The sequence below is a fragment of the Meleagris gallopavo genome, chromosome 19 (genome assembly GCF_905368555.1).
Source record: "Meleagris gallopavo chromosome 19, MGAL_WU_HG_1.1, whole genome shotgun sequence".
NCBI classification, from domain to species: Eukaryota; Metazoa; Chordata; class Aves; order Galliformes; family Phasianidae; genus Meleagris; species Meleagris gallopavo.
In genome coordinates, this window is record NC_139422.1 from 5699498 (window position 1) to 5715554 (window position 16057).

The window sequence follows — 16057 nt, forward strand, 5'->3', positions numbered from 1 at the left end:
GAGGCATCCTCCATCCATCCATCCTGCTAGCCCTAAGCACATCTCAATATGCTCCCAGAGCAGTATTTCTTTTCCTGCCAGAAAACTTTGGCAGATTTTCACACTGCCATCCCCTGTGGCTGGTGGCACAGCCCAGAGCCACCATGCTGGGCAGGCAGCCCAGAGCCCCGCTGATGAGCACACCTGCACTGATTCACCTGCGTGAATCACACATAAATGTCACACAGGCAGTGCAGCACAGGGAAGGCAGCCAACAGAGGCTCTGCCTTTTTACTTTCCTCACAGGGAGCCACGCTGCAGTGTTGGTTTAGTCCCGATGCTGAGCTCTGCCACCTGCCCACAGCCACCAAGCAATGGGGGAGGGATCCACAGGTTGCCATCCGCTCCACATATCCATGCTTTGAAGCACAAGGACCCAGCACACTGCAGTGGGGCAGGAGGTTTCCATGCACACCTGGGCAGTGAGCCGTGCCAGGAGAAGAAGGGGTTAAACAGAGGCAGCAAAAATCAGAGGATTACAGGTTTGTTGCCGGACTGTCCCATCTGTCACCAGCACAAAGACAAGCCCTGTCTGGGGCTGGGCTGTCAGCGAGGAGCCCACCACTACATTAGGACTCCATTAGGGGAGACTTGTGGTGGGAAATGGCAGCTGTCAGGGCACTATCATTTCTCCTGTAATTCTCTGTGCTTGCTTCTTCACTGCACTTAAATAGCAGGTCTACCTACAGGGCCAATTTTTCTTCTTCCTGCTGCTCCTCTTCTTGCTTTAAAGCTGCAGCTCCCTGCTCAGCCAGGCCCTTGTCCTGATGCCACTGTGTGTCGTGTCCTTCACATCAAGGCTGGTGGCACCCTGTCCAGCTGTCCATGGACCTGCACAGGTGCCACCACTGCAACCCACTGCATCTCAGCCTTCCCACAGCAGGGAACATCCTTGCTTTGTTGAGTTCCTTATACTGGGTTGGGACAACGTGACGTTGATATGAACCACTGCTGCTGCCCTACCCTTGATGCACCCAACCCAAGCTGCAGCACCCAGCAAAGGGGGATGGGGCATCCTTGACCACAGGCTGTGCTGGAGCAGGATTTCCCTCCCACAGCCTCTCCCTGCTCTCCCAGGTTGTTGTGGTCAGGATGAGCTTGGGGTGAGATGCTCCCCATGTGGCATCCATTACGCCATGACACGTCTCACCTGAGGACAGAAACATGGACAGCACAGCGTCCCCAGCACCATGTTGGATCATACTACAGTACAACTGTTCCGGGGACAACAAGGTGTCCCCATGGGACAAAGTGGCCTGGACCTGCATGGCCTCACTGTGCTGGGGACCCTCTTCCATCCTGGTTCCTCCCTGGCTCTGCAGCCAGCAATCAAAACAAACACTTCTGCTGGAAAGGGCACCGCGGCGGAGCTGGAAATAAATAACTAATTTCTCCCTCTATGATCTCAAGGAGCAGGAGAGGCGTGAATAGCAGGGCCCGGTGTCGGGCTGACTGGACTCCCCGGTGCGGTAATTCAGAGGATGACAAACATAAGCCAAAGAAAAATGTTGAAAAATGGGCACTTCCTGCAGCCCCGAGCAAAGGAGCTATTGCAGGGTTTGGAAATAACGAAGGCAAAAAGAGGGAGAGGGGGGAATTTTCTCATTGAGACCAAGTGAAGTGCCAAACAAGCTGCTATTATGGTGGCTTTGAGAGGCACAGGGAGGGGGCACTCGGGGGAAGGAAGGAAGGGAGAGGGAAGGGGGAGAGGACTCAGGGAAAGGTGAGAGTGAGAGAGAGGATGAGAGGGATGCAAGGAGCAAAAGGTGCAAGGTAGGAAATGGAGACAGGAACAGGTGGTGCAACAGTGGCGGGGCCATCACATGCCATGCCCCATCCCCTGTGTCTTTCATCCATTCACATCCCTATCCCCGGCCCCCTCCAGCCCCCGCACCCATCAGCACCAAAAGGAAAAAAAAAAAAGAAAAAAGAAAAAAGAAAAAAGAGATGGAAAGAAGCAAAACAAAATATCTACAGTTGTCGAGACAAGGGGAGAAAAATAGAGGCAAACATCCATAATTTTCTCTGTGGGGCTTTGCAGTAATTGAGCCATTTGGATAAAAATAAAGGCAGCAGGCCCTTTAGGTAAGAGGGGCTTTTGCAATCCAAGAAGCCTGAATTATGCGTCTTGTATCACTTGAAATCCCCCACCCCATCGCCCCCCTCCGCCTCCCCCACGCGACACCAAACCACTTTCCCTTTTCTTCTTTTTTTCCCTCTCTTTTTTTAAGTACCCTGTCAAACATTGTCCAAGGAGAAGAGAATTTCAGCTGTCACAACTAATTTCAGTGCGTGCGTGTGTGAAGGTGTGTGTCTCTGGAGTGGGGACAGTGGGGGGAGAAGGGTGATGGAGGCATAGAATCACTCCTTTCTTTTGCTTTTTTTTTTTTTTTTTCCTTCAAAAGGAAGATTTACATCATAAATTTGTTTCTGGAAGTGTTTAAGGCCTGTAATTTCCTCCTTTTCAATTGCTGCCTGATGTCTTGTTACTGCTTTGCCGGTCTCCATCTTCCTCCCTCCACCCGCAGAGATTTACATCTTGCTTGTGTTCCCCAGGGTCAACCAAAACACCTTTTGCCAAGCAGCTGGCACCTGGAGCATCCCTGCCACAGGAAAACAGCAAAACGAGAAAGTGAGAAATGAAGATCTCCATGCTCTCTACCATGGCTGCAGAAATTGCCTTGGTCATAGAATCATTTCATAGAATCAGAGTGGTGTAGGTTGGAAGGGACTTTAAAGGTCATCGGTCTTCAACCTTGCTGTGGGCAGGGTTGCCAAGCACTAGAACGCAGATAAAAGATGTTGGTGATGCAGATGCAAGCACCTGGTTGTTATAAATCCTTCTGTTGTCAAGCCATGTTCCTAATCCCCATATAAACAGGTTTTTTTTTGCTTAGGGTTGAGATCTGCAATGATGTGAGAAAAGGAAATGTTGGTATTCACACAGCACACAGTGCTGGAAAGAGCAAAGTACAGTCAAGGAGAGCAACGAGAACTTTCAACATTTGGATCTTGGTTTCGCTGTTGAATTTAACACTGATCCAGCAGCTTTGGGAAACCGGCTCTGGGGTGAGATGGGTGCTGTTAGAGCAGCGTTTACCTCTGGGGGCCACAGACATGGATCATAAGAGTCATAGAATCACTGAATGGCCTGGGTTGAAAAGGACCACAATGATCTTCCAGTTTCAAACCCCTGCTATATGCAGGGTCACCAACCACCAGACCACGCTGCCCAGAGCCACATCCAGCCTGGCCTTGGGTCTCCTGGAGCGGGTCGAGGGCAGGGCAAGAGAATGCAGCACCTCTGCATGGAGACAGCAGAGTGCTGGGGGTGCAGCTGAAGAAGGCTCTGGCAGACCTCACTGTAGTGCCTACAGGAAAGCAGGGAGGGACTCGTCAGCAGGGAATGTGACAAGGGATAATGGTTTTAAATTAAAAAGTAGTTTTAGGTTAGATATAAAGAAGAAATTGTTTGCTCAGAGGGCAGCGAGGCCCCGCACTGCTCTGGGTGCCCCAAACCAGGAGGTGCCCAAAGCTGCAGGCGGGGCTCTGAGCAGCCCGAGCCGGGAGGGGCTGCACGCACATGGCTGGGCCCGGCCCCGCCCGGCCCGCTCCTCAGCTACACGCGCGGAGCCGCTCGGACGGCCAGCCCGCGCACCCCGTCGCCCCCAGGCCCCGCACCAGGCCCGGCCGCGCCCCCTCCCACCGCCCCTCCCAAGCAGACCCGCCCCGGGCCCCGCCCCCCCGCCCCACTTCCGGCGGAAGTGGGGGGCTCTTTCCCTTTCCGGGTGCGGGTCCCCGGGCGGAGCGGCGGGACGGCGCGGCGGCGGCGTCAACGGGCGGGCGCGGGGCGCGTGTCATGGCGGAGCTGGCGCAGGGGCAGAGCGCGGCGCCCGTGGGGATCAAGCCCGAGGGCTTCGTCGATGCTCTGCACCGGGTCCGGCAGGTGAGTGCTGGGAAGGGCAGGGCCGGGGGGCGGGAGGAGGCCGCGGGGCGCCGCTAGGCCGCGGGGCCGCCCTGAGGGGCCGGGCCGGGCCGCCGCCCCGCCGAGCGCTCCTCACGGCGCTGTCTGGAGCCGCGCCCGGCGGCCCCGCTCGGCGCTGGGGACTCGAGGCGCTGCGGCGGGGGTCGCGGCCCTGGGAGCTGCCTGGAACGTGCGGTCTGTCTGTAAGTGAGGCCTTCGTTAGGCTTCAGGCTCGGCAGCAGTCCCGGTGTGGGGGAACTGTGCTTTCCCTCTCGGAATGGAGGGCGCGGAGTGTGAGCTGTGATCGCTGGGCTCACGCAGTGTGCAGATGGTAGCTGTGAACCTGTGGCCATTGCCAGCTCTGTGCCCAAGGTGGGATGCCTGCTGCCCATCTGTGCCTCGCTTTGTGGAAAGGAGCTTTGGGGATGAGCAGCTGTAGCTCCGCTGCATGGATGTCCTGAGGATTTGCTGTGGTTTGTGCTCCGTTTCCATCTCTGGGAGTGTCCCAGCTCTGACACTCCACCTGCGCTCAGTAAGCACACTGTAGCAAAGCGCGATGCAGCCAAATGCTGGGCCTGGTGCTGGAAGATTGACTTGACTCTTTCTGATGTTGCAGGCCAGGTGGCGATTATTTCCTGTTTCACAGACTTGCTTTTTTCACTTAAATGAGAAACTTTGAAGAAACTAATGTGGACCTTAGGACCTTTCAGGCAGCTGCTCTGGAGGGACTTCAGTAGCTTACCATTGCTCGTGGCTCACTTGTGAATCAGTGTGGCTGCAAATCCTGTTCTGCACAGTCTGCAGCAAAGCATACAGAGGCGCTTGCTGTTCCAGAGGAGCACCCTGTACCTTCCCAGAACAACTCCCAAGCCAGTTTGCCCTTCATCTGTTCATTTGCTTCTTAACAGAAGTATTGCAGTAGGCGAGTTGTGGTAGTTGCCTCCCGGGTGAGGCCAAGTGCGTCCCTTCTTTCAGCAGCTAACACAGCATCATGGCCTTGACTATGTGTGGTATCTGAAATCTTTCCTATTGCCTCAGCTTGGAGCAGTAAATTTGAGAGGTGTGCTTGTCTTGACCTGGTCATCCGTAACTGAAAGCCTCTCACTGCATAAATGTCATTGAATTTTGATAATACAATTGCTTGCTAGCAGTTGAATAATTTGTCAGTAACTTGTCTGTGCACAAGAAACTTGTTTAACTACAGATCAGTTACTTGCTGATCTGTGTTGGAAGTACCACAGTATGTACCACCTGTCTAATCAGTAACAGGTGAAGTGTGAAAGTGAGATGTCTTGGGCTGTGTTAGGCTAAAGCAGTGCTAACTGAAAACTGAGTCACATCTCTGTTGTGTGGCTGCTGTTGTCATGCTTGTAGGTTTGGGTGCCTTGTGTTGACACATGGAGAAGATAAAGAATTCTTTGATATTTTATTTACTCTGATTTTGCTGTTCTTAAGTTTATTATACTTGAAAGAATATTCTGAATTTCCAGTAGCACACAACCAAAGTTAGTCTGATCTGATCTGGAATGCTTAAAAGTCCTCAAAGCTGTCAACTTCAGATCAGGCACTGCAGAGCAGCAGCTTTCATGCTACCTTTCATGCTGGACACAAGCCTGTTGAGAAGAATGGTCCCTGCATGTGTTCTTGGAAGTGCAGTGGCCTATGTTCTTGAGCAGTGTGTTGTATGCTACTTGGTGAATGTTGTTTTGTTTTGTTAGCATTTGTAGGATGAGAAACATGGTTGGCAAGTGCACTGCGGACAGTTATTTCCCTTACTGCCCAAGCAATCTGCAGTGACACTTCCTGGCTGGGAATCAGGTGTGATGCAGAGGCAGTTGCAACTGACATTTCTCTGGGGGTGATGGCAGAGCTTTCACTGAGTGTGTTCAATGCAGCAGGTTGCCTGATGGTCCAGTGTATGGATGTCAGCTTGTGTATTCCTCTGACCAGTGTCGTAGCTTTTCAGAATATTACTTTTGCTCTAAGAAGGGGGGAGCAGTGGGAAAAAATTTCGGTTGTAGCTCTTGCTTCCTGAGTTGGACTGGCATCTCTGATCTGATGTTTGAATTATTTCAAAGCTTAAGCTTGCACTTAAGGCTAGTAATCAAATCTACTAAATTCAAGAGAGTCATTAAAGTAAACTTGAGCTGCAGTACACTGTGCTTAGTTAGTAATAACTAAATAATTCAGGACAGAGAAGACATTCCTGATCAATCACAGTAACTGTGTTCTTCAGTGACACTGGGATGTGAGCTGATGTGACAGCAAGACATCTGTAGTATTTCTGGAAGAAATGACTGCTGTGTTGCTTTCTGTGCTTGTGCTGGACTCGATTGGATTTTTTGTGTGTGTGTACTTTTAAATACTTGAGATATACCGTAGAATACTTTCTCAAGTGAATGCTAGAGCTTTGAGACAGGCTATTCTGCATCTTCCACACCTCATCTCGAGTGAGTGGGTTAGCTTATGGTTGTAGATAGTGACTGATCTGTACGTGAGGGCAGCTGCTCCCAGGCATGGTAGCTTTTCTTCTGAGACATTTTTGGGGATTGGGAGAGTGGGAAAGGATGCTTGTTCCCCTCTCCAGTAATGGGATCACACAAAAAAAGCACAGTTGCCAGTACTTTGGGTAAAAATTGATTTCTGTTGGACTGTCCCTGGGTTTAGCTCTCACTGACAGAACAGCATCTTGTTTGATTCTTATCTTCTCTCCTCCTTGGCACTCTCATTTTCTGTACAAGATATGCATTAGTGATTCCCTCAATATAGATACGTGTAGAATTCTTGTAACCTGCCATATGTACCCTGAATCTGAGTTTCCAGGAATGATGAAGAAGAAGGAAGAAGAAAGGACTATGGCTTAGCAGCCTGCAGTGGCTGATCTTGGGTACCTTGGATAACATGGTAACATGGATGAAGTGGCCTGAAGCTTACTGTGAGTCAATGGGCTGTATGTGTGTATCCCTTTCTAGTCTCAGCAAAATGGATGTGCTGGGTTTAAAAAAAAAAAAGAAAAAAAGCCACTGACATACAGAGGGGCAAAAGCAGTGGAGCAGCAGTTAGCAGTACATTACTCAAGGTCATGTAGGCAGATAAGGGCTAGGTCTGCTTACTTTTGCTGTGTTCTAACTTTGGTGCTTATCTTGCTGCTGAACCTGTAGTAAAAACTGAGGTTCCCATTGTAAGTTGAACACGAGAAGTTAAAATGTATTTTAACTGTCTTATCTTTAAAAGCTTAACTCTTAATTTTGCAGGGTGTTTTCCCTACTGTAGTGAGATGGCGTGTTGTTTGTGTGTATATTGAAGTATATTTCTCTGGGCTTACTGGTTCTTGGAGATGTTGATGTGCAATTTGCCCTGTGTGGCTGGTCCCTGTGCTAAGTTATGGCTGAGCAGCACTTCCTCTTTGGGGTCTGGATCAACCGCACTGTGGGTATAATGGTCTAGTGTTACGTTTCCAGTTGCTCATCCAAAACTAGTTAAAATCCTGTTAAAGTAGGAAGGATTTATTCTCTAGCTCCTGGCACTTGATTAAAACCAAGTTGTTGCCTTTCTGAAGGAGATTGGGAAGGAGTGGTCAGAATGCAAGAAAATGGTCAAAACTGGGAGCCCTTTCCCCACAAGGCATCGAGAATATTTTCTGTTCTTTCTAAAAGCAGTGCCCTCAATCTTCCAAGGTTATTTCATATAGCATTTTTCACTACCCTGTGGTTCTGCGTCTTGTGCGATTGTTTATTCCGCTGCAGCAGTTGGTGGTGTCAACAGCCAGAATTACTGTAGATGTCTTTTTGTTGCAGTAAAACTTAATTTTAGAGACACCTTTAGTTATATTTGTCGTTTGCCCTTGCCTTCGCTTAAAGCCTATCTTTGTAAAGTTCTCTTTTTTCGTCAATTCCTTTTGCTTCTTCTCTGGTGATATGCTAGGCGTAATATAGCCAGATCACACTCCTAGCAAAGATCCCTTCTTTTTGCTGGAAAAGCAAGTGAGTGCTGTACAACACACAACACACTTGCTCTGCAGCTGTATTCTGCGCTATAGCAGAGTGCTTCATGTAGGCAAGGTGTGCTGTGGGGCCGTGGTTTGCATGTCTCTGAATGGTGTATTTAGTAGTTGAGCTACTAAAGCTGGTTGGCTCTCAGACTTGGTTTACATTGGTTAACCTGGAGAACAGGCCAAAGAGCTCACCTCTGTCACATCAGTCCATATAATTGTCTCCTGAATGTTTAACTTTTCACTTGTATTAAGTGATGCCGCAGAGTGTGTCTCACTTATTTTATTTGCTTCCTGTGATGCCTGAACGTCTCCTTCTCCCTCAAAGTATCCTCCTTGCCTCCCAGCTCACCCCAGAATGGCTGTTACTGCTCCGAGGGCTGCAAGCAGAAGCACAGGCAACCTTAGCTGTGCTCATACTGCAGGAAATAGAAACTTACTCTGGGCTGCTAGTTTGCCCACTGGCTTATTCTTCATACAGTAAACACATACTGATCCAGTCCCTTTGACAAGGAGTCCCCAAACCTGTCCTTGTGCTGTGTATTTGCACATTCTTCTCCCTCCACTCCTCTCACCCCCCACTGATGTGCAACTATGCATTTCTGTTTATCTGGATATGCACGAATGCAGCAGAAATGTATGTCTTCCTACACAGCTATGATGGTGGCAGCTTCTCCAGGACAAAGCTGGGGGACTAGATTTAACTTGTCGGCTGTCTGCTGAATGAATGAACAAATCTGAATGTAATATTACAGGGAGTAAATGCATACTCATGACCAGGAAGAGGAGCTGGGTGAATGCAATCTTAATTACACAAATATCAAAAGCAGGCGGAAGCCTGTTTACTTTACAAATAAAGCACTGCTTTCCTAGGACTTCTATAAAGCCATCTATGTAGAAAAAATAGCAGCCAAGAGATTGTTGGACAGGGATAAATGCTTTGTTTGAAGAAGGAATGTTTAGCTGCGGTGGCTGAAACTGTAAGTATGCTAACCAAGTTTTTATAATCTGTTTTCATAGATTGCTGCTAAAATTGGAGATATTCCTCACTTGAATAATTCTACAACACTCGTGGACCCGTCAGTTTATGGTTATGGAGTGCAGAAACGGCCCCTTGATGATGGAGGTAAGCTGGGTATGATTAATCAGTCTTGTGAATTCACTTCTGAAATCCATCTGTTTTGGCAGTCGTCTTTTTTTAAGGGCAGAAATTGATGCAGCTTGTGTGTAGAATTTGTTTGCAAGATTCCCTGTGCTGTTGAGTCTTGCATAGCACTGGGCTAAGCTTTAATAATAGTAACATGAAGCAATTCTTTTCTTAGTTCTTGAACTCTGGGGATTAGCAATCTAATTCTGTAGTTAGTCTTGTTCCATGCTAGTTTGGGGAGGGTACTTCATGGAATTGTGCTGGGGCCTGTGTGCAGAGTACCAGGAACACGTGGGCAAGATGTCCCTTGCTTTCTGAGCTCACGCTGTGTATAGGGGCATCTGCTTCTTCCCATGAGTCACAGCACAGCAGCTGAGTGGCTGTCACATTCCATTTGCTTTGCCTTGCACGTGGATTTTAAGGAAAAACAGTGCTGATGCAAGTTGATCCAAGTTTGAAGGAAACTTCGTACGCTAAGACTATTCTTAAATCTCTGAAGCATTTAATGTTGACTGCAACCAATGAATAATTTAGTGGGTAATTCTGGTAAACGTAATGAGCTGTTTGAGTTGTTATGGTTGTAAAATAAATAATTTGTTTCTGGTCTTTGGGAAGAAGAAATGTTAGAACAGATGTTTTCTGCTATTACAAATGTAATGTGCACTGTGACAAGAAAAATGTCTGCACTGTGGTACCTGCTGCTGCTTAGATGCAAAGAGCTCACTGTTTGCCATCTCTTTCTCTCCTAGTATTTCTGCTGAGACAGCCCTGCAGGTTGATTCTTTCCTCCATAGATATGCTTGAGTACTGAAGAGATATGCAGAGTTTCAGCTCAGCACTTCATTTTGAAAAAATTCCTTTTCTGTTTGATACAAAGCTATGTAAGACAAGGGCTAAAAATACTGCCTGTCTGCTTCTCGTGCTGAAAAGCATGCTGGAGCGCAAGAGGAGCTGCTTTCATGTGCAGCCTCTGGCTTGCAGACATGGCTGTTGTCTGAACAAATGCCACAACCCACTTTGTTCTCTGGCATTGGCTCTATTTGAGCAAGAGGTTGCTGCGTGTTCAGTTTGGTGTTTGGGGAAAGAGTGGGTTGGTAGGTGTGAGCTGGAGCTTCACTGTGTTGTTATGTGCTGGTTTCTGCATACAAAGGTGCTGGGCTGTCCAGCAGTGAGCAGCGAAACCTGCTGGGGTTTTTGTGATCAAACAGATGTGTTCAGTGTGGCTCTAATTGCTAGGCCAGACCAACTGCAAAGAAACGGTTTGCAAACCTGTACTGGCCTTTTCCTTTCCAACAGTTTTCAGCTTCAGCTCTGCTTAAGGCTGTTCTCATGCAAATGTCTGATCATGGACTTTATTTCAAAGGATGTCATCTAAAGATGTTCCTTCCTTTCCTGAAACAGCGTTGGAGCAGGAGATGTGAATAGATTCTATTTTTCCTTTGACTTCAGTAATATTTAGTGTAAATTTGAAGATTGCTGAGCTGTGCTGAGCTGTCTGAATGGCCTGGATAAGTGGCTGTATATGAGAAAAAATACACACAGTCCTCGAGGAGCCATTTACTCAGAGCATTAGTCCTACTGTTTGTTTTCATTGATTCAGCAGACTGAACGTGAGAAATCCAACCTCTTAAGGTGTCCTTAAATGCATTTTTTAATATATGAAATAGCTTTAATGCCTGATAACAGCCCGGGTTAGACTTTGTACTTAAACTTTTACCAGTTAGCACTATTACTTGCTGACCCTTGTTTGTGTTGACACAAACCAGGTCAATACCGCCGCAGGCTGCGCTGTGTTACTCCGATTCCTTGTGCTGTGACAGGCAGCCCCATGTAGCAGAGATTGGCTTTAGGAAAGCTTCCCCAAGTGACTGGACTCCTGATTGCCTGCTTGGCTTCCTCACATACATCTGTAGGTTCCATAACTTCCAGATGAGGAAAGCACTTCTCATTTGGATGATCTTTTAATGCCAACATGAGGAATCAGGATCGTCTGGTTTGCTGCATCTCCTGCTCTGAGCTCTGATGGTTTGGGGTCATTCTCATCAAGAGGAGAGGATTTCTGTCTTTATGCATGCTTTGGAAATGTTATGATGTGGGGGATTGGATACATTCTGCTACTCCAGATTGCTTGAAAGCAAATGTGGTAGTAAATCTTGTTTGTTTACCTCTGTACGCTGTGTGCTCATGGCTGTGTACAGCTCTCACTGCTCCCTTAGCCCTGTGTAGCTGTTAAAAAAAATTACTTCTGTTCCTAAGACCGCTGGAAAAATGGATTGAGAGAATATGAGAGTATTTAAGGTGACAAGAGAACTGTCTGGCTTTCAGGGATATCTAATTCTGCCTGTCCATTTTTGTAAACAGCTGCCGGCACGGCTGATTGATGTCAGCTTAGGAAGTGGTCTTAAGACAGGATGACAGTGCGCTGGTCAAAACAAATTCAGCTGCTTTTAGAGCATTTCCAGGAAAAATAGACTTGTCATAGTATTGGAGGCCAGACAGCGTGAGTTCCTTTTGCGTTTCCCTTAATGTAACATTCATCAAAAACAAAGAGCTGCTGGGGCTGACCCTGGTGCCCTGGCCTATTGGTATTAGCTAAAGTTTGAGAACTGTTATTTTTTTTCTTGCTTCTTGAAGGATGTTTCCAGAAAGGGAAAAGGGGACCCCTGAGATGGGGTCCCTCCAAGATGCAGTGGCATTTTGCCTGTGGCTTGCTGCTGAGAATAGATCCCAGCACTCCTCTTCATGGCCAGCAGCAGCTCCTGGCCTCCATCCAAATTAATGTGTCCATCTAGTTACCACCACAATTTAATAAGTTTATTTTGTGCTAAACCAACCTCGAAGAAGCAGCTTCAAAGGAAGTGGGGGTCTTGTTCTGGCAATCACTGTCTTTCTGGCAGACCTCAGCATTAGCCTTTGTGTGCTCCGTTCTGGAGTGCTTTGAAGACGCTTCCAGTGATGTAGCTGAAGGTTGAAGCACCCTTTGAGTCTGGGGAAACAAAGACAAGGCCTTGGAGAAGCCCCATGCCACCTCCCCCCTGCCTTCCCCAAGCCTCTCTGGTACATCCAGATAGGTTTTGTTCTAATAGAACCTGATTATGTTAAAGCCTGGGGGCTCAAACACATGCGATCCTGTTGTATGCAGAACTTGCATAGCTCCAACGTGTTTTCATGGGCACAAGGAAATCTTATTCTAAGAAAAGTTAGCAGGGATGCTCCGTGACACATCAGCAGCATGACCAAGTAACAGAAATCCTCTCGGCAGAGGCTTAGTGTGCTGCACGAAATGGCAGCTTTCTTCCAAACTGCCCACGTCTTTAATAAGGCAACATAAAGGTGCAGGCATTCTCTATAAAGGTTCACAACAAAGGCAGGAAAATTGGTTTGGACTGTTAAATTAAATACTTACAAATGTTGAAGGCTGAACAACAACTCTGGTAGTTATCACCTTTATTGCATCTTTCTGAAATTTGTGATGATCCAATTTTGGTTCAGAAGTGCGAAATGCAGCCCCTTTCCACTGCTTTCCAGGAGCGCTCTGGTTTTGTTCCAGCCGTGAGGATATCCTCAATGACATTGTATATTCCTATCATGCACATTAATTTAGTGGGAGGCCCTGATCTGTTCTATGGGGTGGAAAAAAAAATCTGCATTTGTTTAGAGTGTCTGTTAGGTAGAATTCAGTTAAAGGTGAAGCCTAAAGAAGAGTGAAGAGTTATCAACCAGCGGGTGCCATTAACAGGAAATTGTGCTTATTTTATTCAGTATTTTTCCTTATTTGCAGTAAAATGACTGCAGTTACAGTTAAATTGTACTCAATAGATGTAAAAAGGGGGAGACGTGGACGTGGCTTGTCAGAGTTCAGCCCCCTCCCCAGCAAGAGGAGGGAGGTGGGGGAGCGGGATGGCAGCTTTGGTGCTGCAGCAGGCATGTGCTGCTCCGGCCCTGCCTCTCTATTAGCTTCATCTTTCATAGCAAAATGGGCATTTTAGGGAAGAAATTAAACCTTCAGATTGTTGGGTCGAGGAGCCACGGCAACCTGTTTTCCCTGCAAATGGAGAGAAATCGTATCTGACTTGAAGCAAGTCACCCCGCTTTCTCTGCCTGCTCTGCTTCACAGCTCCTGGAGGCTGTGTGCAGAGGGAATGGTGTCTTGCTTTAATTACTGGGGCTTTGTTTGCTTTTATCTAATTGGTACAATAAATATATATATAAAGTAGGCATGATATCTATCTGCTTGATTCAGCTTCTTGTGCTCATACAGTTTTCCTCTAGGAAGCTTCTGTGGTGTTACGAAATGATGGCTCTTCTGTTCCTTGCATGAACTTTGGGATGTGATTATAGGATGCATATCTGTCTCATAATTTGTGGGCAGCAACTGCAGTGTAAGAGACTGCAAAGAGATCTGCTGAGGTGAATCCAAATGCAAAATGGCTGTTTAAATACTGCTGAGCGCTGGGAGCACTTCTTCCCACACGTGGGGGTGCTGACTGGCCTGGTCCTGTCCTGCAGACCTATTGCTTTTGGCAGAAATACACCTGAGTGCTGTTTGGGGCAGGGTGGTTTGATTCTGGATTTGTTTGATCATATTTGCTCAACTCTGCTGCAGCAGCTTATCAGCAAGAGCAAATATTCCCCATTACATCACCCACCTTCTTCAGCTGCAGCACTGATAGTTATAAAAAGCTCTAATTTGATATTCGGGGTGAGAATATGCAAAGGCAAATCTAACAGCATCAATAACGCAACAGTTGTCTTATCGCTGAGCTGGAGAGAGTAATAAAATAGATATGGTCGATATTTTGGCCCTGAACTATTATCAAGATATTGACACACAGCAGAAATATGATATTGACTCTCTTTGTCTGCTTTATTGGTGTTTGGTCAGAAACTCTGTGTGCTTTTTTTTTTTCCTACCGGATTCTGTTGTGCGTGGGATGCATCCGCTGTCTGACAGCTGATTGCCAATTTATTTCAGGTCAAAGAATGTGCAGGTTGCTGTAAGGTAGTTTGAAACAGCATCTTTATTATCACGGCTCACGTGTTGTTGGCCAGTTCCATTTGTTTCGCTACTTGTGCCCTCCAGGCATGCAATATAATCTTCAACTGGTTGTTAGGACCAAATGGTCTGGTTTTTAGCAGGTTTGCTGCAGGCAAAGTCCTGTAGGAAGCCCAGCAGGGCATGTGTTCCCACTTTGCATGAGTTGGTCTAATGATATTTTCCCCATTAACGTTTGGAAGAAAGATCTAATCTGTGGGGGCTGGGGGGAAAAAGTCTGTCTGAGGGCTGTCAGCTGGGAGCTAACTGCTAATGGTAACGGGCTGCCAGCTGACATCACAGATATGCCTGGAATGTGTGTGTTCAGTCAATGCAATGGGGAAAAAAGTGCAGTTTGGGTGCCACGAGGGTTCTGAACAGCCTTCTTCCTTTAACAGGTCTCCGTGTAAGTGGGCTCCATGGAGCACAGATAAGAGATACAGAGAGAAGTATGTGCGAGCAATCTTCAATGCTTTTTGCCTAGACTGAATCTCCGAATCTGCTCAGCTTTTATGTTTGTTTGTAGTACATACTGATCACTTGACATGTCTTTTCTCCCCTTGCAGTCCCACTTCTCCCCCTTTCTCTTTTTTTACTTCGGGTTTAAATTGGGAAGGAGGGAGGTTAGCTGTGGGGATTTGGATTTGGGCAGGCAGGTTTTTCTCCCATGACTCTCAGCATGGGGAGACGCAGATCAATTCCCTATCCTGTGTTCAGCTGGACACTGGGTTATGGTGTGTGCTGATCAAGAAATCCCCTCCTGTTTTGTACCCCATAATGCATTCATTTCAGCTGCTGAACCTAAATTACTGTTTTGCTTTTCTTTCTTTTTTGATGAAATGGTAAGAACTCTTTTTCTATAGGGATGAAGTTAGTTTATCCGTGCTAATGCTTTGATTTTTTTTCCTTTTTTCTCTCTCTGCCACAGTAGGTAACCAGTTAGGGGCCCTGGTACATCAAAGGTAAGCAGTGGGTTATGTTTTATTATTTATTGATCAATTCTAATTGTTTATTGATCCACCATCTGTAGTAGTGTTAGGAAGTCAGAGGTTGGGAATGTGGAGAAACTGTCAGCTTGGGTTTTCTCAGGCTAAGGCTTCTGCTAACCCTTTAAAAGCTATTTGTTGTTAGAAGGAAAGAAGAGTTGAAGTAAAACTTGGATTTCATTCCTGTAGCTCTGCAGGACCAAGCAGAATAAATTGTCTCCTTTTCCTTCTGCCCAGTGGGGAGGAAAAGAATGGGGGGAAAGAAAGAAAAAAAACTGGCACTTTGACAGAGTTTGAAAATGTTAAACAAGCAGGTGGATTTTTAAATATGTGTACATATATCTTATTGTTTTTCCTGGGTTTGTTAATGTAATATGACCTAGGATGATTCCTTTGATTGTCAAAGATGGTTTGGGGAGACCAAAGCAAATGAGAATTGTTGCACAGCATCTCTTAGCATCTAATACAGGGGTAGATTTCTCAGTAGGGCTGCATGGAATCCGTGGGCAGCATTGTCTGCTCTGCTGCTATCTGCTACCTCTGTTCTACCACAGTGATGTTTGTGCAGGGAATTACGCACTGCTTTTGAGACTGCTGTACAAACTGTGTGAAATGCATATGGCAGCAGACAGAGTTTGCAAGTTCTGTATTTGTTGTTGTTGTTTTATATGAAATAGAAGTGGCAAACAAAAGTCCCACAAGGAATTTCTTCTGTGCTTCGCTGTTGTCAGGTCTTAGGAAATTGCTTTGGGTGCTTATGTGTTGAGGCACAGATGTGCTGACAAAGTCCAAAGAGCAACAGATAGGGAAATCTTGAGATGGCAAAGATGATCAGAGACAGCTGTTGTAAATTCCAAAGAAAAGAACCATAAGTACAGGCAGGCAAGAAAGAAAA

At 46.8% G+C, this 16057-nt stretch overlaps 1 protein-coding gene across 8 annotated transcripts in view; it reads left to right on the plus strand.

Annotated features, from left to right (window-relative positions):
* The first annotated feature begins 3781 nt into the window (after positions 1–3781).
* Positions 3782–16057, plus strand: part of FUBP3 (far upstream element binding protein 3) — a 35668-nt gene continuing 23392 nt past the window's right edge. For 3 of the 8 annotated variants that reach the window (XM_085239175.1, XM_085239180.1, XM_085239179.1), the window contains exons 1-4: positions 3783–3985; positions 9015–9120; positions 14575–14625; positions 15105–15138. In XM_085239175.1, the coding sequence (XP_085095301.1) occupies positions 3899–3985; positions 9015–9120; positions 14575–14625; positions 15105–15138 (278 nt within the window). In that variant the 5' untranslated portion in view covers positions 3783–3898. Of the gene's footprint in view, positions 3986–9014; positions 9121–14574; positions 14626–15104; positions 15139–16057 lie in introns of all 8 variants that reach the window. The other 5 variants (XM_085239176.1, XM_085239182.1, XM_085239177.1 and 2 more) reach the window with 5 other exon arrangements.